Source organism: Xiphophorus couchianus, chromosome 19 (assembly GCF_001444195.1).
Source record: "Xiphophorus couchianus chromosome 19, X_couchianus-1.0, whole genome shotgun sequence".
Classification (NCBI taxonomy): Eukaryota; Metazoa; Chordata; class Actinopteri; order Cyprinodontiformes; family Poeciliidae; genus Xiphophorus; species Xiphophorus couchianus.
The window spans coordinates 3215171-3239250 of NC_040246.1; the positions used below are offsets into that span (position 1 = coordinate 3215171).

The following is a 24080-nucleotide window of genomic DNA, read 5'->3' on the forward strand; positions in this document are numbered from 1 at the left end:
ATGATGAAGAAAACTGAATAATACTACTGAAACAATTCCAACAAATTGCAGAAAAACACGACGACCAAAAACAGAAAGACATCATTTCAGAGAGACCAGAGATTATAAGGCTAGCCTTAATGAAACAAAAGAAAGCTGCAGCCGTGAATATGATAAGCTGAGCTGAAGACGATCCAGGCGGTGTCAGGGGACCGGCTGCAGGCGGGTAAGGTAAGCCCCGTGGGTCCATTCTGGGAGATATGGAAAAGTGCTGGCTGGGGGGAAAGCTGCCTCGCTCAGCAGGACGAGGATCAGAGTAAACATGTGTCCTGTCAGTCATGATGCCAGGAGGGGGTAGCGCCTTACGCATTCCAGAAATACCGAAGGAAACATTTCAGGAAAAGACTTCGGCGCCTACAAAAGGTCAAAAAATCTATCTATCATTGCAGCAATTATAAATCCTTAAAGGTTGCATGTGAATGCACGGGAAGATTCATTCCCCCTTATAACCACGACCACGAATACTCCGGGTGATTCTGGTCCGTCTGCCGCGCACCACTCATTTGTTTATGAATCCATCAGCACTTAGTTAAACATCGGCCTCTCCAGGGATGGAGCTTCTCAGCTGTGTTATCTTCACCGGCTCAATAAGGAAACCCAACCTGGCTACCTTTATTACTTTAATATTATCTGCAGCTTTACACAGGCAGCTCCCAGCCTGGAGATAGTTTTCTCAGGAGGCCTAAATGTTAATCGGAGTCATCACAGAAACTAAACACTCCTCCACCCCCCACTGCCCCATCCCCAGCCCTCCCAAAAAAATTAACTTTATTTTATTAACAAAGCTATCTCTGGACTGCACGCCGTCTCACCTGTAGGAGAATATGAATCCTTTGAGAATGTATGGCGAGGCACCGTCCCCATTAACAACACTTAATCCTGCTTCTATGAGCCACTAAAGGGAGGAGAGGCATTTAATTATCATTATCTTTCTTTATGTGGACTTAGCGGCGAAACCACCAACAGGAATTTTAATTTGTTGTCATTTTATTGTTTTCATACCAAACAGGGGTACAGCCCAGTGAGAAATCATTAAAGGTGTTATTTTATATTGTGTATTTTCCAGGACATAGCGTCATTATACAGCACAGCCAAGTGACTACTGCTGCATATATGGAAAACATATACACATAAGAAAATTCACTGTCCATAGTAGCCGTATTTGACACTGTGAAATTGGCCTCTGTCTCTTTAAGACGCTGCTACGCTTTCGGACACTCCGCCTTCAGCATGTCGTCACAACAGCACTGCTTCATGATGCCATTTATATCCGTTTTAGGAGTGTTGTAGTTCAACATCCGTGCCGTTCCACCAGGCTACGGCTGCGTTCACACTGCAGCCTGAAGTGACCCAATTCCGATTTTCTTTTTTTTAAATCGTAATTCAACCTCGTAATTCTGATTGTTTCATGACAGTCTGAACAACACAGGTCGGATTGTTTTCGAATGCAACCCAGGCCACTTTGGATATCCGATACGTATCCGATTCAAATGTGACCTAACATCCAGGTCGCATTAATCCGACCTGAACGTCACTGATACTCGACAAACGTCACTGTTCTGTGTCCTGATATACGCAAGCAGGAAGAAAAACAACAACCATGGCAAACTATAACGAGGATTAATTTGTTTAAAAAACGACAACATACAGGAGAAAATAACTGCAATGACCAAAGGTCAATCATTTTAACATCTTTTCAGGGTTTTTTTTACAGTTTCTAGTGGAGGAAGTGAGGGCCAACCCATTGGCCTTTTCAGCTCCCCTCACTGTCCTCTGCAGGGCCGTCCAGTCTGCTGTAACACAGTTGGAGCACCACTAGCATAAAGCTTTAATCCAAATTCGATAAAGCAATACATACTCTGTGCATAATCGTAATAATGCAGCTGTATTTTCTACTAAAGGTTTTTTATTAACATTTTAGCACACCAACTGAATGGATGCAAATATGTGCCTTCAGTCATATCTAATTAATTAAAATATGTGTTCTGATGAGATTCACAGATTAAAAGTACCTTTTGAAAATAATATTTGGTTCCCGTAACAGACATTCTTTTCATTAAACCCACATTTCTGTGTTAAAAAATTGGTTTTTTTGTGGTCTGATGTAATATGTTATTCCTAAATGTCATATTTTTCATTAGCTGTAAGTGGAAACTCATCACAGTTAACAAAAATAAATGCTCAAAAACATCATTCTGTGTGTAATTAATCTTTAATGTTAATGAGGTAAATGAAGTTTTCAATAATATTGTGATTTATTGAATATGATTGTGTGGTATCATCTTGCCTATACATGGGCCGTCTTATGAGACGATATGAGTTTAAAAACATGGAGGAATAAAATACCAGCTTACACAAAGATCCAATCACCGAAAACACAAAAGCAACAATTAAATAAACTACTGAAAGCAGACATTTACATAAACTGCATACAAATGCACACAACCATTTTGCAGTCTTATATGTGGTCGATAGCAAAATAACCAGCAAAATGAGGTGCTAAAGGGAACCAGGTAGAGAGAATTGTGTGATCTAATTGTGCTGAAGGGCATTAAACACTCGGCCCCTTCTCACACACGGCTCTGCCTTCATCTACTCACTATGATGGCTTCACACCAAGAACTGTTTTCACCTTGTAACAGAGGAACTCCTTCTGGCAAGAGAAAATATAACATTTCCCTGGTTAAATATGAATGTAGGGCAGCGGAGGCAAACACGTTTTATAACAATCTTTTTGTCCCACAGAGAGAGAAAAATGACTCCAAGGAGAAGTTTTTAGGTTGCAGAAGAACCAATGTAATTTTGTCTTCTGTGAATTTTAGAAATATTCCTTTTCCCTGAGAAAATGAATATTTTGGAAATGTTCCTGTCAAACTTTTGGTATGATTGTGGATAAAGTCATACTCTTTGGCAGCGTTTTTTTGACAAAACAAATAGATCATTCTCTCTTTTTGTTTTTAAAATTTAAGAGTGTTGGAAGTGTTGGGAGCTCAAACCCAGATCTGGTCTTCTACGTGGATTGCAGCGAGACAGTTTCATTATATTGGGAATTAAACTGAATTAGTTCCACCATATTTTGATTTATATTGCATCACATTGTTTTATAGTAGCTATTTCATTCAATAGTTTTGTATATTTTTTGCTTAATATCATAATGATTTTTTTTTTATAATAGTTCCTGGTTTAAGAATACTGGCTCCATAATAACTTTGGTTATTAGGCCTTGTATGTCAGGATCTGTGTTTTTCTGTGTTTATTTAGAGTTTTCTGTGTCCGTAAGTCTCTTCGTTGTCCTGTCCTCCCCTTGATTGTTCCCAGGTGTGTCTCGTCTCTTTGATTACCCTTCCGTGTATTTAACTCCACCTGTGTTCCTTGTTCCTCGTTGGGTCCTCGTCAATGTCTAGTCTAGTTGTCGCCGTCAGTGTTTCCATGTGCCTGCTGCTCGTTGTTGGACTAAGTTATTATTTTCATTAAAATATCATTATTTCATCATACCTGGGTCCGCTGCATCTGCCTCACCACCCGCACCTCATGACAGTAGGACCCGACCAAACCGAATGGTGAGAGAGCAGCACGACCAAGAGGTATGGTTCCAGCAGCAGTTGGAGTTGGCTCAGCGGGATCTCTACAAGGACGTAGAGATCCTGCCATCTCCGCTGCTGCTGGAGGAGATGGGACTGGTCTCAGACTACACCCTGGCGATTAACAAATGTCTGATCCCACCAGTCACCACCCCAAAGCCCTCCGGATTCGGCCCCCGCCGTTACTCACGCCGGGGGAGACAGCGACGTGAGCCGCCGGTGAGCCCGACCCCTCGTCGCCTTCCGGATCCGTCACCTCCGCTGTCAGCCCAGAGACAGCGACGTGAGCCGCCGGTGAACCCGGCCCCTCGTCGCCTTCCGGATCCGTCACCTCCGCTGTCAGCATGGAGACAGCGACGTGAGCCGCCGGTGGATCCGGCCCCTCGTCACTTTCCTGAGCCGCCACCTCCGCGACCAGCTCGGAGACAGCGACGTGAGCCGCCGGTGGATCCGGCCCCTCATCGCTTTCCGGAGCTACCCCCGCCGCAGCCGGTCCCGAGGCTTCGCTCCGGCCCGCCTCCGCAGCCGGTTCCCAGGCTTCGTCCCGGCTCGCCGCCGCGGCCGGTTCCCAGGCTTCGTCCCGGCTCGCCTCCGCGGCCGGTTCCCAGGCTTCGTCCCGGCTCGCCTCCGCGGCCGGTTCCCAGGCTTCGCGCCGGCCCGCCTCCGCGGCCGGCCCCGAGGCTTCGCCCCTGTGTTCCTCCCGAGACCCCGACCTTCTGCGTTCCTCCCGAGACCCCGACCTTCTGCGTTCCTCCCGAGACCCCGACCTTCTGCGTTCCTCCCGAGACCCCGACCTTCTGCGTTCCTTCCGAGACCCCGACGCCCGAGACCCTCTACGTTCCTTCCGAGACCCCGACGACCAAGACTCCCTGCATTCCTCCAGAGACCCTGACCTTCTGCGTTCCTCCAGAGACCCTGACCTTCTGCGTTCCTCCAGAGACCCTGATCTTCTGCGTTCCTCCAGAGACCCTGATCTTCTGCGTTCCTCCAGAGACCCTGACCTTCTGCGTTCCTCCAGAGACCCTGACCCCCTGTGTTCCTCCAGAGACCCAGACCCCCTGTGTTCCTCCAGAGACCCAGACCCCCTGCGTTCCAACTGAGACCCCCTGTGCTCCACCAGAGACCCTGCCTCGGGGGGCTCGTCATCGCCGTCTGTGGGCAGCCCCCGGGACTCCCCATTGCCACCTCCAGCGCCGCGGAGGGCCGCTGGACCGCCTCCGTGGTTCCCGCCTCCTGCGCCGCGGACGGCCGCCGGACCGCCTCCGTGGTTCCCGCCTCCGGCGCCGCGGACAGCCGCCGGACCGCCTCCGTGGTTCCCGCCTCCTGCGCCGCGGACGGCCGCCGGACCGCCTCCGTGGTTCCCGCCTCCGGCGCCGCGGACAGCCGCCGGACCGCCTCCGTGGTTCCCGCCTCCTGCGCCGCGGACGGCCGCCGGACCGCCTCCGTGGTTCCCGCCTCCGGCGCCGCGGACGGCCGCCGGACCGCCTCCGTGGTTCCCGCCTCCGGCGCCGCGGACGGCCGCCAGACCGCCTCCGGACCGCCTCTGTGGTTCCCGCCTCCAGCGCCGCGGACGACCGCCGGACCACCTCCGTGGTTCCCGCCGCCGCGGACAACCGCCAGACCCCCTCCGTGGTTCCCGTCTCCTTTGCCTCCGCCCACCCTGTGGGTAGTTTTTTGTTGTTTATGGACTCTTGGCCCTTCTTGTTTTTCCGCCCACGATGGTGGGTTGTTTTTTGTTTTTTCTGGACTCTGGCCCCCCGTCCAGCGCCCCTCCGCCCACCCTTGTTGTGTCTTTGTTTTGTGGGCGTCTGGTAGCCGCCCTTGAGGGGGGGGTATTGTCAGGATCTGTGTTTTTCTGTGTTTATTTAGAGTTTTCTGTGTCCGTAAGTCTCTTCGTTGTCCTGTCCTCCCCTTGATTGTTCCCAGGTGTGTCTCGTCTCTGTGATTACCCTTCCGTGTATTTAACTCCACCCGTGTTCCTTGTTCCTCGTCGGGTCCTCGTCAATGTCTAGTCTAGTTGTCGCCGTCAGTGTTTCCATGTGCCTGCTGCTCGTTGTTGGACTAAGTTATTATTTTCATTAAAATATCATTATTTCATCATACCTGGGTCCGCTGCATCTGCCTCACCACTCTCACCACCCGCACCTCATGACATTGTATTTCTTTGCAGACTGAAGCATGTCAATGACTGTTTTTATCTGTTATGACAATTCTTTAGGTCGGAGGTCAATGTGTTGCTTTTTGACTTCTTTTAGCCTCACTTTGTCAGATTGGGTTTTTTTGGTCATTCCTTGATTTTTCTGGTAATAGAGTAATCAGGCTATTGAATCTCAACCCCAATAATATGATTAATCAGAGATCATTTGTGATTTGGATAGCTTTTGCTCTTAATAAATGACATCATCATTTGAAATCTTCAGTTTCTATTTACTCAAGCTATTCAAACTAATTAGCTGAATTGTCTTCAGTCGATTTGTTTGACATTTTTTACTGGATTAACCTCTGCATTGTTGTAGCTTCTGTTGAATCAATACAACAGGCTGATTTTATTTATAGGGACAACGACTATTTAAAAGAAGAACTGTGGTGAGTGGAAGCTGCTGAAGGAAGTAGAAGTAAGACAGGAACAATGGTGATGTTCATGCCAGAACTGGGTCATAAAAGGACGACAGCAGCAGTACATCTGAGCCTGAAAACTGGGAAAACAGCTAGCATGGCTTCATCAAGTGGTATGCAAAAAATTAATTCGTATAATTCATAGGAACATTGTGTTATTAGAAATAAAGGTTTTATTTGACTGCTCACAACTTAAATAGATTTTATATGTAATGTGTAACATGGTTTTCAAAAATAATTAATTTCTAACAGTCAATATTTATGCAAAAGAACTTTTTAGACATTCTCATTGGTGTCAAAATTGATACGAACTGATTCATTCTGATGCACAGCAGCCGAATCCAGAGAGGGATGTTATCGCTTTCTTTGATAATAAGTAGCCCTGCCACTGAACACATTAGTTATTAACTACACCGTTTTTCTAAGGAAAGACAAGTGTCCCTCAATAGTGCTCTGTAATTTTGTCATTCTTTCCCCACTAAATATTCAGCAAATTATTATGCAGTCTGATTATGTTCAAGATCTCTCAGTTAACCAATTACAGCATGCCTTTTTTTTCTTGGCTTTACATCCCCTTGGTAGAGAAGTGCGGCACTATGTGAGACTCTAACATTCAGCACGATATGCAATAACAGCAAGCAGATCAATAAACCATCATCCTCACAACTACATCACCACATCTCCTCCTTGCATTCCCTCAGCAGCCTTCCAAAAGCCTCTCCCACATAAATCAAGTAAAATCCAAAGTGCTCAGCAGGTCCTTGGAGCATGCTGATCACCCAACACTCATCCCCCTGCCATTGTTCTCCGGGGCTGTCTCAGCCCTCACACTGCAGCCCAGTCTCTGCCAGTTAGGTCCATTTGGTAGAGAATCGGGGAACAGCAGACACTTGTCTCTGTGGTTAAGTGGCTGTAGGTCAACATGTACAACACGAGTGCTTGTGAAGCTGCATTCCAGAGACGCCGGAATCGCAATGTCTCACAAACATGCGCTGAAACGTTGTCCAATCGACAAACGCTCTCTATGCTACAGCACAGTTTGCTACGTTCATTTTAACACTACCAAATGTTGCATGACTATGTTTGTTGTAGTCCAGTATCATAGACAGATGGTACAGCTGACAAGACCACATGACACACCCACTTTACATAAGACATCATTACCAATCACAGGATTTTTATTGATGGCTCCGCTCAGAAGAAATTAAACCTTCACGTGTCATAATTCATTTCAACACCATCCACCATCAAACGCAAAACACTGTCACACACTGATTATATAAATCAAAGCCAGACCTTTGACCTTGGAAGTGAATCTCTTTTAACTAGGCTTCTATCTATCCGCTCTGCTTTTTTTTTTCTTTTTTGTTGTCAGAGGAAGTTGACAAGGCATGAAGAGAACACAGGGAAAAAGGGAAACGTGCAAAACTCCGGGGATGGAGAAAACAAAGCAGCAGGGAGTTGAAGGGTAAAGAGAGGGTTGCTTCAGGACTTCCTGTTTCCACGCTTGTGTGGAATCTCCAGCACACAAAAAACAGACGGCTGTTGCCGAAGCTGTCTGATGAGAGGAAAACTCTCCACACAGAAAAAAACAAGCGTCAGATGAGTGTGTTTGCTGTCTAACGAGAGAAAAACAGGGAGTCAAAGTTCACAAAGTGGTCAGTGGAAATGCCACATAAATAGGTAACATTTGTATTATTGTATGTCAAAGAATGAGCTGAGCCTTTGGCTCAAAAAAAAATGCCGTTTCCAGCAGACTGCTAAAGAGCACTAAAGCTTACGTCATAGACAGTAAAGCTTATGCATGTTTAAATGCAATATAAAATGGAAATTAAAATTGTAGAAAAAATTATTCTTACGTTATATTATTTAATTATGTGTCCATTTAATACAATGTGTTCAATCAAGAAGCCTAATAATCAAGGCTTCTTGATTATTATGGATCAAGAAGCCTTAATCAGCCACTAACCAATGAACATGAGCCAATAAAACTTCATAGAAAACTGCTACAAAAAGAAGAGGATTCTTCTTACCAGGTCTCGTCGTTTTTGTACTCAAGTTCTCCATAGGTGTCTTCAAAGTCCTCCCCTCCGCCTTTGGCAAGTCCCTCCACTGTGCGATAAGGCACAATGACAGTTCCCCTTGCTCCAGAAGTCCTCAGCACTTTCACTTCCATAATGCCGATGCTTTCACTGACGTGAACTGAGCTACTCTCAAAAGTGAAAATGCCTGAATGATCGTCATCCAGAATAGTCACCGTAGCCACAGTGGGAAATCCTAGGATGGCCTTTGGGTATGGGAGGCTGTTGGCAGACAACACCTCGTCTTCAGTTTCCAAGACCCGAAGATTATTGAGACGCACAAAGAAGTGCTCGTCCTCTTCAAAGATGTCATCGTCTATGATGCCAATGCTTATTTCTTTGATTATCTCCCCTGGTTTGAACACCACTGTGCCCTCTGTGAACTCGTAGTCTGCTCCAGCATTAGCCGAGCCGTCTTCTGTTTTATAATCCAGGTAGATCGTCTTGTTGATGTCACCACCCTTTCTGGTGATAGTCAGGATGGCAGCACCGCAGTTCTCAAGGCACTGGTAGGCAGCAGGCTCAAATGCTATCCGAGACACATACTCTTCGGGTTCCTCCACGTGCACCTCTTGCACACTGGCACTCTTCTTTGCTTGTTCTGCTACATGTTTCTTCAAGATATTCCCAGCACCTGTCATCATTCGAGTGGCCTGGATACGATAGAAGGCACGGCTCTTTTGCTGATGTGAGAGAGCATAGTAATTAGCCATCTCAACCAGCTGATCAAGATCTTTCTCCGGGTGCTTCTGCTTTAGGTCCTTTAAGATACGAATCATATCCCGACGGGACTCATCTACCTCTTTGCTCTCAATCAAACCAATCAGATTACTGGTTGCACTTCCATCCATAAAGTGAGAGTTGACCATCTTGCCGTCCATCTCAATCCCTTTGGAGCGTTCTGTTTCTGTCTCAATAATGACACCCCTGTGTTTGTCAGTGCGATATTTCTTATGCATAAACTTGTAGAAGAGCAGTCGTCTGTCTGCTACCCAGGCGAGTAGAACGCATATGGGAAAAAAGGATAGTGTGACTAGGCCTTCCCAGACCTGGACTACATTAGGAGAAAAAACAGCCAGGATCATGTAGAGCCAGATGTAAGCAAAGATACTCCAGCCTGCTGTGACAAAGAAAACTCTCAGGTGTTTGACCTTGCGCACTTCACCTTGGGGAATGACTGACACACAGAGGCCAATGATGACAAACATATTGAAAGCTGCACTGCCAACAATTGTTGATGGACCAAGTTCACCAGATTTGAACTCATGTCCACAAACTTCAATCACAGAGAGCAGAATCTCGGGAGTAGATGACCCTAAGGCCATGAGCGTAAGGTTGGAAACTGTTTCATTCCACACCCGAATTGTGGTTGTCGTTGTTTCGCCATTGGGCCTTTTGATGACAATTTCTCTTTCTTGGGAGGTGATGACCTCAATGGCTGCCATGAAACGGTCGGCAATGATGGACACACCAAGAAACATGTAGATCATGGCCACAAAATAGACTATGACCCGAGCAATCTTGTCTCCCATGGACGGATCCTCGGGATACCAGATGGGGAGGATGATCCCTGTTTGACATTTTGAGTTGCCCTTGCAGGTGGCATTGTTGGGGCTGAGTAAAGGGCTCGGAGTAGTCTGGGCCTCTGTACAAAGGAAAGCTGCGGCCACAGAGACCAGCCCCAACCAGAGGCAGGCTGATGTCCCTGGTTTTAGAGGCCTTGAACCCTCCATGCACCCTTCTTCGTCTTAAGGGGCCTTGCAACACTAACAGTCCCTCTGGGATCCAGCACTGGGCTGTGCTTTCTTCCACCCTCCACCTGCCAAAGAGAAACAACAGAAAATACACAATGGTTATATTGCAGCTTTTTGATGGAAATGCAATGTGTTCAGCATCACAATAGCAACAATATTCAGACAAAGACAACTACGATGAAACAATATCACCACGTTGGATTCTTGTTGGATTTGTAATTAATAATGATTACAGACCTGCACACATACTTAGAATGCAGTGTGTATTTATTGACTGAATTGAGATTGAATGGAGAGTGCCAGTGAGCAGGAATTCTCTAGTATTGCCACAGATTCTTAATTAGATTTTGGCGTAGGCACTAACACATGAAAATGCTTTGATTTCAACCGTTCCATTACAGCCCTTGCTGTATGTTTAGGCTTGTTGTCCAGTTGTAAGGCAAACCTAAGTCTCAAGTCTTTAAACTATCTAAACGGCTTGAGACTTATGTTTTCTTTCAGTATTGGCCTATATTTAGCCCCATCCATCTTCCCATCAGTTCTGACCAACTTCTGTGTTGTGTCAATGATGCTGCCACCACTGTGTTTCACTATTGGTGTGTGTGTTGAGAGTGACACCAACAGTTTTGCTTGAAGGCTGAAAATCTTAATATCGGTCACATCTGGCCAGACACCCTTCGTCTACATCTTTCCTATGTTTCCTACACTACCTTTAGCAAACTGCAAAGGAGACAGCTCATGGATTTTGTTTATTTTACTCTTCCGTGAACGGCAGATTTGTAGAGGGCACAACTAACCATTCTTCCAAATGATCTGTGAATCTTCGCCCTTTGCACCAAGACCAAGACAATCAGGTCTTGATTTTTATTGCTTCCAGTTTCAGGAAAAGCTTGTTCACCAGTTTTATCTAGCACATAGCAACTTATAGTGAGAACAACTTATACACAAGTGTATTCTATTGACTCCTTTGTTGATTTGTGAAGCCAATGGAAAAAATATGGGTTTTATTTAGGAGGAGGCAAGTAGAAGGGGCTAAATACATGTGGATATCACTTCTCAGGTGTTTATCTGGAAAGACAACTGGAAAACACTGTATAAATCCTTTTCATTCAACTTCCCATTTATCTTCTACATGGTGTTGGTCTATCATTTTAATCCTGATAAACTGATCAAATGTGACAGATTGCAAAAAAGTTCAAGATCTGTGAATATTTCTCAAATTCAGCCCATAAATAATGAAAATTATGTTGTTTCCATTGTGATTTGAGGGTTGAATATAATACTAGAGGTTACCAGTGAGGTAGAAAATGAAGATCTTCACACACAATATTTTGACCTCAAAGCAATATTTTGTGAACAAAGTTTAATTGAGTCAGGTATGTCCATCCAGTGGTGCAGATTGTTTGAAATCTCTGGGATAGCACTCGGGTCAGAAGAAAATGACTCACTCAGCAGTGCTACTGAATGAAGAATTGTGAGAGCGTGACAGCAAACAGAAACACAAAAGCTCATCAAAAACCACACTGAAACTTAACACACCAATAGAAAGCAGCCTTGCGAGAACAGTTCAGACGTTGTCCAAATTCATAAAAGCTCAATCAAAGCATCTTAGACCCTTAACGGTAAAGACTTAAGTCTTCTTTTAATGCTAACGGCTGAAGCCAGTGGCAGAGGGAGAGTAATGAACACTTGACCATCCTGAACTTAATACACATTCTAACAGCTGGGATTTATTGCAAAGACTATCACCTCAGTTATGCCTGATTATTTAGTGTTGCTGGACAGTCTGAACTTCACGACACTTCATGAACCCTGGGGCTGACTGACTGTGAAGTCTCAGTTTAAGCAGTCACCTAAGAAACATGCAAAGTATTGCAGTCAATCATTCTGTCATTCAGTAGAGGATTTCAGTTTTTATTAGTCTGACACTTGTTTCTCTTTGGTTGACCTAAATCTGGATTTACACTCAATTTTGTATCTTGAAATTGCATCCCTGTGTTCAGATACCGGTCTGAAGCATTGGTTACCTTGGAAAATACTCCAACACTGCATCACATATTATCGTTTTAGAGGAATGTCAATTTTTTTTTTCTTTTTAATAATTTTAGTGGTACCAAAAACAGTACAGACCAAAAGTTTGGACACACCTTTCTAATTCTATGGGTTTTCTTTATTTTCATGACTATTTATTAGGCAAGAAATCCCACTTATTAACCTGACAGGGCACACCTATGAAGTGAAAACCATTTCAGGTGACGACCTCTTGAAGCTCATCAAGAAAATGCAGAGTGTGTGCAAAGCAGTAATCACAGCAAAAGGTTGTTACTTTGAAGAAACTAGAATATAAGGAGTATTTTCAGTTGTTTTACACTTTTTTGTTTAGTGCATATTTCCACATGTGTTATTCATAGTTTTGATGCCTTCAGTGTGAATCTACAATGTCAATAGTCATAAAAATAAAGGAAATTCATTGAATTAAAAGGTGTGTCCAAAACTTTGGTCTGTACTGTATATACACTGCTCAAAAAAATAAAGGGAACACTTAAACAGGTGTTTAACACTTAAAGTGTTCCCTTTATTTTTTTGAGCAGTATATATATATATATATATATATATATATATATATATATATATATATATATATATATAGATAGATAAATAATGTGGGGGGAAAAGGATTTTGATGGTAGATTTCAATATACACACAAGGAGGAGGAAAGAAAAGAATGACAGTGAATTGCAACCCATGCTGGAGACGAGGAACTTGTATTTTCCTGAATCAGCAGAGCTGTCACTGTGGACTGCAGCCAGCTATACAATCCCTGAGAGAATCAGCAGTGCAGAGCACAAACAAAAACAACAGGGAAGAAACTGTGTGAATGAGGTGTGACTTATTAATTAAAGCAACGGTTGAATTTTGCATGAAAAAAATGTTTGTTTACTTCCTGGAAATTGGTCAGAATAAAATGAAGGTATTGTGTCTTCCTTAAGCACTATTTCCAGAGAAACAGAAGGCACTGAGAGGCAGTGGGTAACGGCGTTTTCATTGCTTTAGCCGTAGCGGTGACGCTGACCGGCCTGCTTCTTCCCAAACCTTCTCTTATTAGGTGATGCAGATGCTGCAATAAAGTCAAAGAGAAACAACAGAAAATACACAATGGTTGTATTGCAGCTTTCTGATGGAACTGCAATGTGTTCAGCATCACAATAGTAACAATATTCAGACAAAGACAACTCCGATGAAACAATATCACCACGTTGGATTCTTGTTGGATTTGTAATTAATTATGATTACAGACCTGCACACATACTTGGAATGCAGTGTGTATTTATTGACTATGACAGAAAAGAAACGGCCTCTTAATATGATGCAAAGTCGGAAAGGGAAGGATTAAAATGAGTCACCAAACTGACTTTTACGCAGCTCTCTAATATTATTCCCCTCCATCTGTTTTAATAGCAAAGTTCAATTAATTATTTTTTTTTTTTTTTTTGCTGGAAAATGTCAAACTAAAAGTAGTGAGAACGTAGCTGAAAGATGCAGATACAAAATTATTTCCTTTGACATCTTTCTCAGTTATTGCTATCGTTATAACCCACAATCAGAATCTAATGTGTGTTTTTGGAGCACAGAGGGAGAAAGTGAAAGGTGAGGATGGATAAACGGAACCGGACTTCATCCAGTTAATCCTAACAGAGTCACTCAGATTGTCAGGAGCCACCTACTGCCTGATTGGATGACTAAGCTGGATCATTTTTATCCATTTTGCTGTATTTACTGTTGATGCTTTCACTGACTTTTGAAGAAAAAAAAAATGTACAGTTTGCCTTTAGTTTTATTGGGATTTTGAATGACAGGCCAACACAAAGCAGTGCATGATTGTCAAGATGAAGTAAAACGGTTTTAAAATAATAACCAAATCTAACCTGAAAGGTGTGGCATTGTCCTCTTTAATGCAAGCACCCATAAATAAAATCCACTGCAACTCTAGGTGCCTCGTTAGTAAATAGGATCTCCTCGCGTTTAATTTAATCTCAACATAAAGATAAACAAATGGGGACAAAAATGTGGAGAAGTTTAAAGTAAGATTGAATTGTAACACAGAATTGCAAGCTTTGAATGTGTCAGAGACAAAAAGTTAGCAATCGGCAGCAGGCAGGCAGTGAGGAGAGCAAGGAGACTTTCATAAATAGCCAAAATTCAAGCATTAGAATCAGGTCTAATGCTTGGCTAAAGCTATCATGGTGGAGCCGTAGCTTTAAATTCACACCAAACCTTTTAAAAGCTGGATGTCAATCCATCGCATTTCAGCTAGAAGAGTTAGCTAACCAGCTCAGAGCTTACTGGATGTAAATTCAGAGTGTAGGTGTAAGAAAAGTAAAGTAGCATTCTTTCAGCCAGCTTTCCAGCAGCATGTAGCAACAAATGGGAGACAGAACTTCTGTGCAACTCAACGCTCACTGCCTCTGTAATCATGATATATACTGTATACACAGTATATATCATGTATATATCATGTTTAAAATATATATATAAAGTTTAAAAGTAGAAAAGAACATATTGATCCCACTCTGGATGTGAACAATAGCAGTAGAAATATACATCTCCACCCCTCTTCTAATGCCTCCCTGGGCAACTGCCCATTTGACCCATTTTAAAACCTGCCACCGCTGATAACTGACTTCTGCCAAAAACCTAATGAAGCTGTAATTATTTCTAATGATAAATTTAGTGAAATTTTTTCTAAAAATATATATAGTCAGGATTTAGCTAATTTTGTAGCGTAAGCACATTCTAAACATTTCTGGAATCTAAAAGATTTATTTCTAGCTGCTGAAGCTACATACATCTACATTTTCTTTTCACACTTTTCACCGGTATCTACCCGAATAAAATACATGCACAGTGTTACACCAAAGTGTAATTTCAAACAGCTACTATTAGCTGTTTGAATTTATGTATTTATTTTCATGTTTCAGAGGTCGCTGTGCACTCGGTATATTGCTACATGGCTCCGAGCGGCATGATCTGCACGCAGATCCCTTTTCCCTCCTTCCCCTATTTTGGGAGGTGGGTCTCGTTTAAGGAGGCTATTTGAGATGCGCGTAAACATGGACTCAGCAGACACACCGAGAGCCTCAGCTGTCGCTGATTAATCATCATGAGGGCCGGATGCCATCGCCTCCACGAAGGTGGGGGGGAATCCCCTGCTGGAGCACCCATAGGTCCGCACCGTAACTTAGCCTATTATAGGATGCAGGCAGGCCTCTCTCTCTTTCTCTGTGTGTGTGTGTGTGTGTGTGTGTGTGTGTGTGTTCTCTCCAATCAACTCCAAAGAGTGTAGGAGAAGCGCAGAGAACAAATTAATAATAGTAATAATGATGATGATGATAAAATAAATAAATAAAAACTCCAGCTTTCTCTGAGACGGCAGTTATTTGACTGTCACACCCATTTAGACAGAATATCACGAATCCATCCGAGCCGGTTGTAACGGATCATGTCTGCAGCAGGATGGTCAGATTGAAGCGCGTGCAGGCTGATGGAGCACATCCAGCTCACATCATCATCCTCATCATCATCACTCTCTAATGTGATCATTTCTACATGTGCATCTAGAACGTCTCATTGTACAAAACATAGATTTCATTTTTTTCATTGTTATTTTATGTAATGCATGTATCACTTTGCATGGCTGCGTGTTGATTATTACTCACCTGGATCTGTATGTGAGTGAGTTTATGTAGAGACAGCTGAGCAGCTCCCGTCCGCCCCCTTTATTGTTATTATTAGTCTTATTCTTGTTGTTGTTGTTGTTTTTGCCGAGCTGGTCCTAAAGTAATCCGCACACCACAATCCCACCGCGAGGCTGCCGTGTCGTCCTCATGAACAAGCGGGAGCGTGCAGGTCTTCTCTCCCCCCCCCCCATCCCCCGCCTCACACACCCCCTCGCGCCCCCCAGCCTGCCCACGGTACTGCCGAATGTGTGGGATCAAACCGGGCCAAAGGGGAGGGCGATCGCCTTTCGTCTTCTCCTTACCGTGGCGCCCTTCCTCCCCAGAATCCTCCCCTGGCCGGAACAGGACGGAGCCGGTGGGTCGCAGGGCTGTCAGTAACGAGGGAGGAGCAGGAGGCGAGTGGCTCGGTATTTTAGGACTGCACGCTGGGCGGGAGATGGATCTCCTTCTTCTTCTCCTCCTTCTTCTTCTTGAGCCCGTCCAAGCGTCTCTGCCTCCTCCTGCAAGCTGTGAATCAGCGCTCTCCTCCTCCTCCTCCTCCTCTCCCTCCTCCTCCTCCTCTCCTCCGCGACAGCGTTGGAAATTATGATGCCGCTCCAGTGGATGTGGAGGGAAAGCCTTTCTTTCAAGCGCCGGTGACAAACCGCAATCGATAGCCTGTTAACGACCGCAGTTTTTCACCCGTTGCGTGTTCGGCGAAGTTGCCACGCAGAGCTGCGCGCTGGACTTTGCGCATCTGAGAGAGGAACGCCGGGTTGCGCGTGTGTGCGTGCGCTTTTCCTCCTGTGGATTGTCATCCTCTATTGAGAAGCCCTTTAATGCTCACGCGTTAAAGGTGTGAAATGGTTGCCCCCCCCCAGACCCCCCCCCCCCCCTCCTCCCAACACATACACGCATAAACACACTCCCAGCCCTTCACTGGTCGTATAAAAATAAATAAATAAAAATCACTCTTCCGATTCCGCGCAGCTACGTCACCATCAGCTGAGCGAGAGAAGCCAGCAACACAAACCCCCGGATCCCCAGCAACCCAAAAAAACTGAGAGGGAGGGGAGGAGAGAAGAGTTAGACTTTCACTCTGATGCTAAAATAAACACATAGAAGAAGAAGAACACTGGGTCAGTCCTGCAGACTGTAGTAAATAACACAGTGCCGTCCCCAAAGGGGGAGGCGGGGGGGCATAGCACCATCTGGAAAAACCACTGACCACCATAAAGGTCCCCCAGAGAATCCAGTTCAGTTCACACAAAGACATACAGTGATCTTCTTCTATCAAAAACATACATATAAAAATGCGAAGCCCAATTAATAATTCAATAAATATATAAAATCAGTGGGAATTTATGTATTTATTGAAAGTATATATTTTATTTATTTACTGGCCCAGACTGTCCATTCCTATGAAAATGTTCTGCGGATGCCACAGACTATATAATAAAACAATATAAACAAACGATATCCATCCATTTGGTCTGGATAAATATTAGTCAATATTTGCGTGTAGAAATTAGTATCAACAGTTAAAATAAAATATGGGTTTAGTTCAAAGTAATCATTTTTGGTAAACTAGTGGGAATTATTCTATGCAAGTGGAGTAAAATTAAGAAATCTACAGAGTTTTGATGAGATAGCTTTTATTAAATGCACACTAAATTGAGAACACTTAGTGTTAGCCATGGAACATGACTGTTTTGGACACATATGTACACAAATAGATCAAATCCAAAAACGTTCATCTTAGAAATATAGATTAAGGCATAATCTATCATCTGAAATAGTAAAAAAAAATTTCTAACAATGAGACATGTAATCTGTTTCTCTGCTAACCTGCTATGCGTCTCCTTGACTACTAGCATGCTAGCATATATGGGTTTATATATATATATTTTTTTTTTTTTTTTCTCCTTAGAGTTTTTGCGGCGCTAGTGGCTCGTATTTTTCCCACAGTAGGCAGACAGGAAGGAGGGTGAGGAGAGGGGGGAAGACATGCGGTAAAGGTCGTCGGGACCGGGAGTCGAACCCGCGACGTCCGCGTCGAGGACTAAGGCCTCCAAACGTGGGGCGTGCTAACCCCCTGCGCCACCACAGCATGCTAGCATATTTGACATGAACATTAGCGCTGCGCTGCTGCTGCTAAGCTAGTTAAAACTGGACACAAACCTAAATTATTTCTCCAGAAACCTTAACCACACGTCTTCTGATGGGTCTTAACCTTTTTGAGATGATATTTGTTGAGAATACCACCAGTATTAAAACACTAACCTCGTAATTTGTTCTCTACTGGCTTCGCCATGACGAATGACAGCAGCTTTCCTGAGGCAAGCTTTTCCTGAACCACAGTTCGGCTGTTCTTCCTGCGCATGCGTCCCTGGTTTCCTGGTTCTGCGCGAGTATTTTTCACTTCTTCTTCCTACTGACCAACAGCGTGTGTGTCAGCTTTACGTATGCTAGCTCTCTAAGCGTCCCTGGTTGTTGTCCTGTATGTTTCTGTCACAATAAAGAGGACCGAGCTCACGGTGTTTCCCTGCTCCTGGTTCAGTAAGACCTTCAGCGGCTCCTGTGTTGAAACGGCCGACAAGGGATGACCTTTGAAATAATTAGTTCCTAATAAATAATGAATGGTTGTTCATTTGTTCTTGAAACAACACAGTGAGACCATCCCGCTTGTAGTGCGTATAAAGTCCCCTTTTCCTGTGAAATGCTGCCTGCTTCGCAAAGCGGGAAAAATCAATTGGATCCGATTTTTAATTACACAGCCCGGCACTGTATTATAGAATCCTAATAACGTGTTCAGATTTGCATGCTTGTAAGTAGCGAAGTCGTAAACAATTACTTGCCCAGTGGGCAGAGTGCATGATGAGCCGGTCCGGTCAGGCAGCTCCTCCTCCTCCTCATGTCTGGATATAGTTGTGTTTTGTTTTTTTTAATGACGTTTTCTTATCTGAGTGAAGGAGTGAGGCTCTTGTTTACACTCCGGATAGATTTATGTGTAGTCTGGTGGAGTGATCCAGCAGCCAGCATGCGTTGTATGACTAGATACGATTGGAGCTCTGGACCGATTCTCGCTTCTTTCATCAGAGTTTAGAGATGATTAGTGGAGTAAAGTTGTGGAAAGAAACGCCAGTCGATGTCTTCCCTCCAACAGATGAGCTCATAATGTGACCCAATGGTGACATTATGACCATTGGGTCACCATTGGGTCACATTATGACCATTGGGTCATAATGTGACCCAATGGTGACTGCCTGGTGACATTAACTAAGAAAGCCGACCTCAATCTCCTGCTCCATAATTACGTCTGCTCCAAAGTTTTACGTACATCGTACTGCGGTTGTGTTTAAACGAGGACCGAAACAGTCAATTTAATCGCCATTAATCGATTATTGACATAATCGTCAACTAATTTAGTAATCAATTAATCGTTAAAGAAAGCCGTCTGCTGAAAGAACAACACACACGCGGCAGTAATGAAGCCCAAAACTGTATAAAAACATATACATTTTGCATTTAAGATTAAAAAACGTTTAAACTGTAAATATGTTCCACCCAGAACTCCTCAGGTGTCGGTTCTTAGCTTCACCTGGTACAAATTATGAAGCACAAATTTTTTTTATTTCCTATTAAGAACTTTTTCCTATCAGATTATTAAACAGTTAATCCAGAAAAAAATCACCAGCTCAGTGTTACACTGTGTTGAAGTCGAGCAGAAAGGGCTGAGCTCTTCACACGTTGATGTTAGAATAGTTTTCAGCAGCTGATGCAACCTTTGCTACAAACGATCAAGAGTTCATTAAAGAGAGACGTAAAGAAAAAGGAAACGAAAGAAAATGTGTATTTTTCTTATTTGAAAAAGGAGTTTTATTCCCATGTTCTACTGTATTTCTAATATTGTATAAGACGTGGCTTAAATGAAAAATCTGCAGAATGTGGCAACTTTTAAAAAAAAAAATCAGATTAATCGACTACTCATCCAAGTAATCGGTAGAATAATCGAGTAGTTAAAGAATTTTTAGCTGCGGCCCTGGTTTCCACATTTTGTCACGTTGCAGCCACAAACTTTTTTCATTTGGGATTTTAATCCAACATAGAATAGAATAGAATCGAATTCAACTTTATTGTCATTGCACTGTCACAAGTACAAGCAACATAAATTGGTTCATAGCTCTATAGTGCACTGAAAATGGTGCAATAAGAACAAACAGGTAAATAAATAAAGACTTTTTAAATAGAAACCTTTCCTCTATGAAGAGTTTAGTTTCCCTTTGGGATCAGTAGAGTATTTTTTGAATTGGACTGAACTGAGTTAAACTTTTTGCACAAACCAGCTTATAAAAACACATGTAGAGAATGTGAAGCAGGAAGAAAATGTCAGCAACAGTAAATAGCATTTTGTTATTTTGTGTTTTTATTTAGTATCTCTCTCTCCGTACTACACATGGTTACTTTATGCATGCTGGTAATTTTTAAGCTGCAATCACTTCAGCAGGAAGAAAATAACAACAGCCGGTGGATGCGAGTCCCCGGCTAGGAGAGGTGGTGGAGGGGGTGGAGGGGGCGGAGGGAGCGGTCATCAGCAGATCTAATCCTGACATCAGCCCTGAGCCATGTCCTCTTACAGCGGTCAGTAATGAATAGTGAAGCTGTGAAAAAAAGGTAAAGAGTCACCTCGCATCACGATTGAAGGACCTCAGACCCCGGGGCCCATTTGCTGTCACTGGAGAGTGTTTGCTGCGCCCTGCGAAGGTATGTGTGGGCGTGTGTGTTTGTGTGTGACAACCCCTCCCCGAGGACCCGGGATGAAAAGAGCAAGGAGTGTAGAGATGCGCGGTTTTACCTAAATGAAGGGAAGGCCCAGCTGAAGGGGATCACAGACGACACTTCCTCTCAGCGACCTCCAGTCCTTTACGGCTGGAGTGTTAGCTTTCCTCTCAGCTCCACTGTTTTGGAGACATTTGCTTGTTTTAAAAATAAGAAGAAGAAGAATTCCTCTAAACGAGATTTTCAGCATTAAGATGGAGGGGAAGAGAATGGACACCAAATCCCAAAAACAAAGTCAGGCTCTTAGTCAGGTTTAACTTGATTCTGATGATTTGTAGATTAAAGACAGTGTGGCTGACCCGAATTTAAAGCAGAGATTCTGGAGAATATTCTTAGGCACGAGCACGCCGGCTGGACTCGCTTCACATCTTCCGCGTTGTTTCATCTCAAACTTGTTCATTCTCGTGAGACTTGCAAACTGGAAGCTGTAGAAAGTGTCGCTGTGCCACAATTATAAAGAGAAAAACAAGAAATCGGGCAACCAGCGTCACATTCTGGATCCAAAACCTCACATACAGCAACAGAATAAAATCCCTGTGAAAATCATATGCAAATAATGCAGCATTTTGACTGGAGCTGAGGGGAAACCATCTGACGTTGTTTGAGTTGGAACTGGTCTACAGTCCTGCTTCAGAATATTGCAAAAAAAAAAATAAATAAACATGAAGATGTGTTTGAAATGTTCAATATTTTTGCACGTCGCTGTAACTCCGGGCCGTCATATGGGAGCAGAAGCAATATCTCTAACATGAGATTCTGCCGGGGAGGATCTTATGTTGCTACATCATTTCACCACAAACATCACAAACATCAAACTTCACTGGATTGTATTTGTTGCTTTGTGTTTTGATATGAACCGTTTTATTGTGACTAACTCTGAAATGTGACATTTGCTGAACTAGCACCACATTCAGAACACTAATCAAGCCAAAACTGCACAGAAATTATAGACATTTTGCATTTTAGGTGAAAAAAACCCAAGCTTTTTTTTAAAACATATTTTCAACCCAGAACTTTTCAAGTGGTGTTATTTTTAGCTTCACCTGATTCAAATTCTGCAAAGTGATCCTATTACCATTTGGCATCTATTCATTTATTATGCTACTAATTAGTAAACCGAAAACAATAGTTTACAGATCAGTGCTGAACACTATAGAGAAGTTAAGTGAAACAGACATATTTAAATATTTATTTTACTATTTATTCTGTTATTTAGCCCTGCGACTGACTGGCGACCTGTCCGGGGTGTACCCCGCCTCTCGCCTGGAACGTAGCTGGAGATAGGCACCAGCAACCCTCCCGACCCCATTAGGGACGAGGGTGAACAGAAAATGGATGGATGGATGGATTCTGTTATTTAATACAAATGATCGAGCATACACTAAAGGAATGCAAGTTATTGCATTTTAGGGCATAACATTGTTTTTTGTACTTATTCTAATATAATATAAAGTAAACTTAAGTAGTTGAACTTAAAAAAATCTGCAGAATATTCAATTTCTTGTCCGTTTACTCGGTTAATCATCAGAATAATCGACGGAATAATCAGCCCTTAGCTGCAGCACAGAGACGTTTGGGGATTACTTTTGCAGTGCATTGCACTGCGTCCCACTTTTGCTAAAGACACAATCGCATCAGACGCTGTTAAAAATCTTCACCTCAGACGTCCTCCCGTGGAAGTAATGGTGCTAAAGGAGAACATTGCCACCAGCTCGCCGCCTCTGAACCGAGCAGCGCCGGCCCGGACTGTTCATAATGTCTGCGCTCTCAGCTCAGATAAGATCCACAAAGACTAATATTTGCCCCCTCCAAGTGGGAGTCCTGCAGTCAGTCAGATAGTCCTGCTATTAGATCTGAGCGCTCAGAGGTTCACTGGGCTGGAATATGTTAGCGGAGGAGGACTGGTTAGCGAGGTGCACACACCCACACCGACTCCATTACATCCGGGAGGCAGTTCAGGACTCTGGAACTCATCTACTCATCTCTAGAGACAGCAAGGCCCCGTCTGTCTGTCTGTCTGTCTGTGTAAGGGGGGTCTCAGTGTGTGCAGAGCTGCCTTTACTGTAAGAACCCCCCCACCCCACACACACACACCCCACTCCACCTCCTCTTCCTCGCCTCTGCCCAGCAGCCACGTTTCCATGGCAACGTGTGGCCCTTGCCTCTCTGGCTCGGCGGCGGTGGCTGGGAGAGTGGAAGTGATGGCGGCGATCTGCGCTTGTTCCGTCTGGCTCATTATGTGGGGAATGAAGTGAAACAGCCAGAGGCTGCATTTGTTCTGCGCGGACTGCCCCTCAGCTGCCAGGCGGCTGTCTATTTATAGATATGAAATGAGAGAGAGAGAGAGAGATTTCTTGACTCACCATCTCCTCTTCTTGCCTCTCCTTCTCTGTAGCCCTTTATGATATTTCAGTGACTGTGGAGTTTTTGTGGATTTCTCTAATCTGAGGGTAAAATTTTAGTTTAGATTTCTTGCTTTCATTAAGTCTTCAGGTTTTTGAATGAATCCTGAAGCCAGAGTCTCCAATCCACAAAGAAAGCATGAATCATTTAGAAAGGCCTACTTTCTGAATCCATATTTCAAAAGGACAGACATGGCTATTTCCAAAGTTTACTTTTCAACTGATGGTTCCAGAATTTAACATTATTTAACTTGTATATATATATATATAAAAAAAAACCCAACATTGTTTATGTTTGCTGAAATGGTCACCAGTTTCTCAAAACATAAACTATTTGGTCCAAAAAAAAAAAAAATTGAACGAAAAGCTTCCTTTTTCTAAAAAGTTTTGAAATGTTTTATTTTTTTCAAGCTAATTTCTAAAACTTTGAATTTTCTTTTGTAGAAGAAAAAATATATATATATCCTGGGCAATTTTTTCAGAAAAAAAAAAAAGATTTTCAAAAATAATAAAATTCTTCTTTGAACATTGAAGAACTAAACACGTGATTTTTCAGGAAAAACAAATGCTAAAACTCCCAGCCTGACAGCCAAGTACCCAAACAACCTGGTTGGCGTCAGATTATAGTTGATCATAATGCAGCAGCAGCAGTTTAGCTACCGGAAAGAATAATCCTTTATACATTTAAGTTGCTGTCTCCTCCCGACGTCATTTCGAGCGATTCGAAGACATGACGCCATAAAATCGCGACGAGAGAAAACGTGAGGCAGTGGCAGTTTATCTCGTTAAACCGCTGAACACGCCGGTCGCCAATCACCCGCATGCAGTGAACGATGCTGCTATTTTTGTTATGTTTGATGAAAAAAAAAAAAAAAAAAAAGCCCGCACATGTAATATTATTTCCATAAACACAATCAGCCGCTGGAGTGAGACGTAATAATGAGAACCAGATTCCTCCTGAGACACGGAGGGCCCGAGGAAACGCTGAGCTCTTGTGTTTATTCTTTTCTATTTTTCAGCAGGTGAATCAATCCACTATCCTTGTATACA

General features: G+C 43.4%; 1 protein-coding gene and 1 long non-coding RNA gene across 6 annotated transcripts in view; both read right to left on the reverse strand.

The window, feature by feature from the left end:
• The window catches only part of slc8a3 (solute carrier family 8 member 3), a 117880-nt gene extending 101876 nt beyond the window's left edge, over positions 1-16004 (reverse strand). For 2 of the 4 annotated variants that reach the window (XM_028000431.1, XM_028000430.1), the window contains exons 1-2: positions 15790-16004; positions 8270-10136 (exon numbers count right to left, since the gene is read on the reverse strand). In XM_028000431.1, the coding sequence (XP_027856232.1) occupies positions 8270-10050 (1781 nt within the window). In that variant the 5' untranslated portion in view covers positions 10051-10136; positions 15790-16004. Of the gene's footprint in view, positions 1-8269; positions 10137-15789 lie in introns of those variants that run through there. The other 2 variants (XM_028000433.1, XM_028000432.1) reach the window with 1 other exon arrangement.
• Positions 16005-20197: 4193 nt separating this feature from the next.
• LOC114133754 (uncharacterized) lies at positions 20198-23338 on the reverse strand. 2 transcript variants are annotated; one of them, XR_003593261.1, is made up of 4 exons: positions 22992-23338; positions 20928-21068; positions 20645-20747; positions 20198-20450 (listed from the first exon to the last, which is right to left on the reverse strand). It is a non-coding gene; the product is annotated as an uncharacterized LOC114133754 (long non-coding RNA). The 2 variants fall into 2 exon arrangements; XR_003593260.1 differs by having other exon boundaries at positions 20645-21068.
• Between the last annotated feature and the right edge of the window lie 742 nt (positions 23339-24080).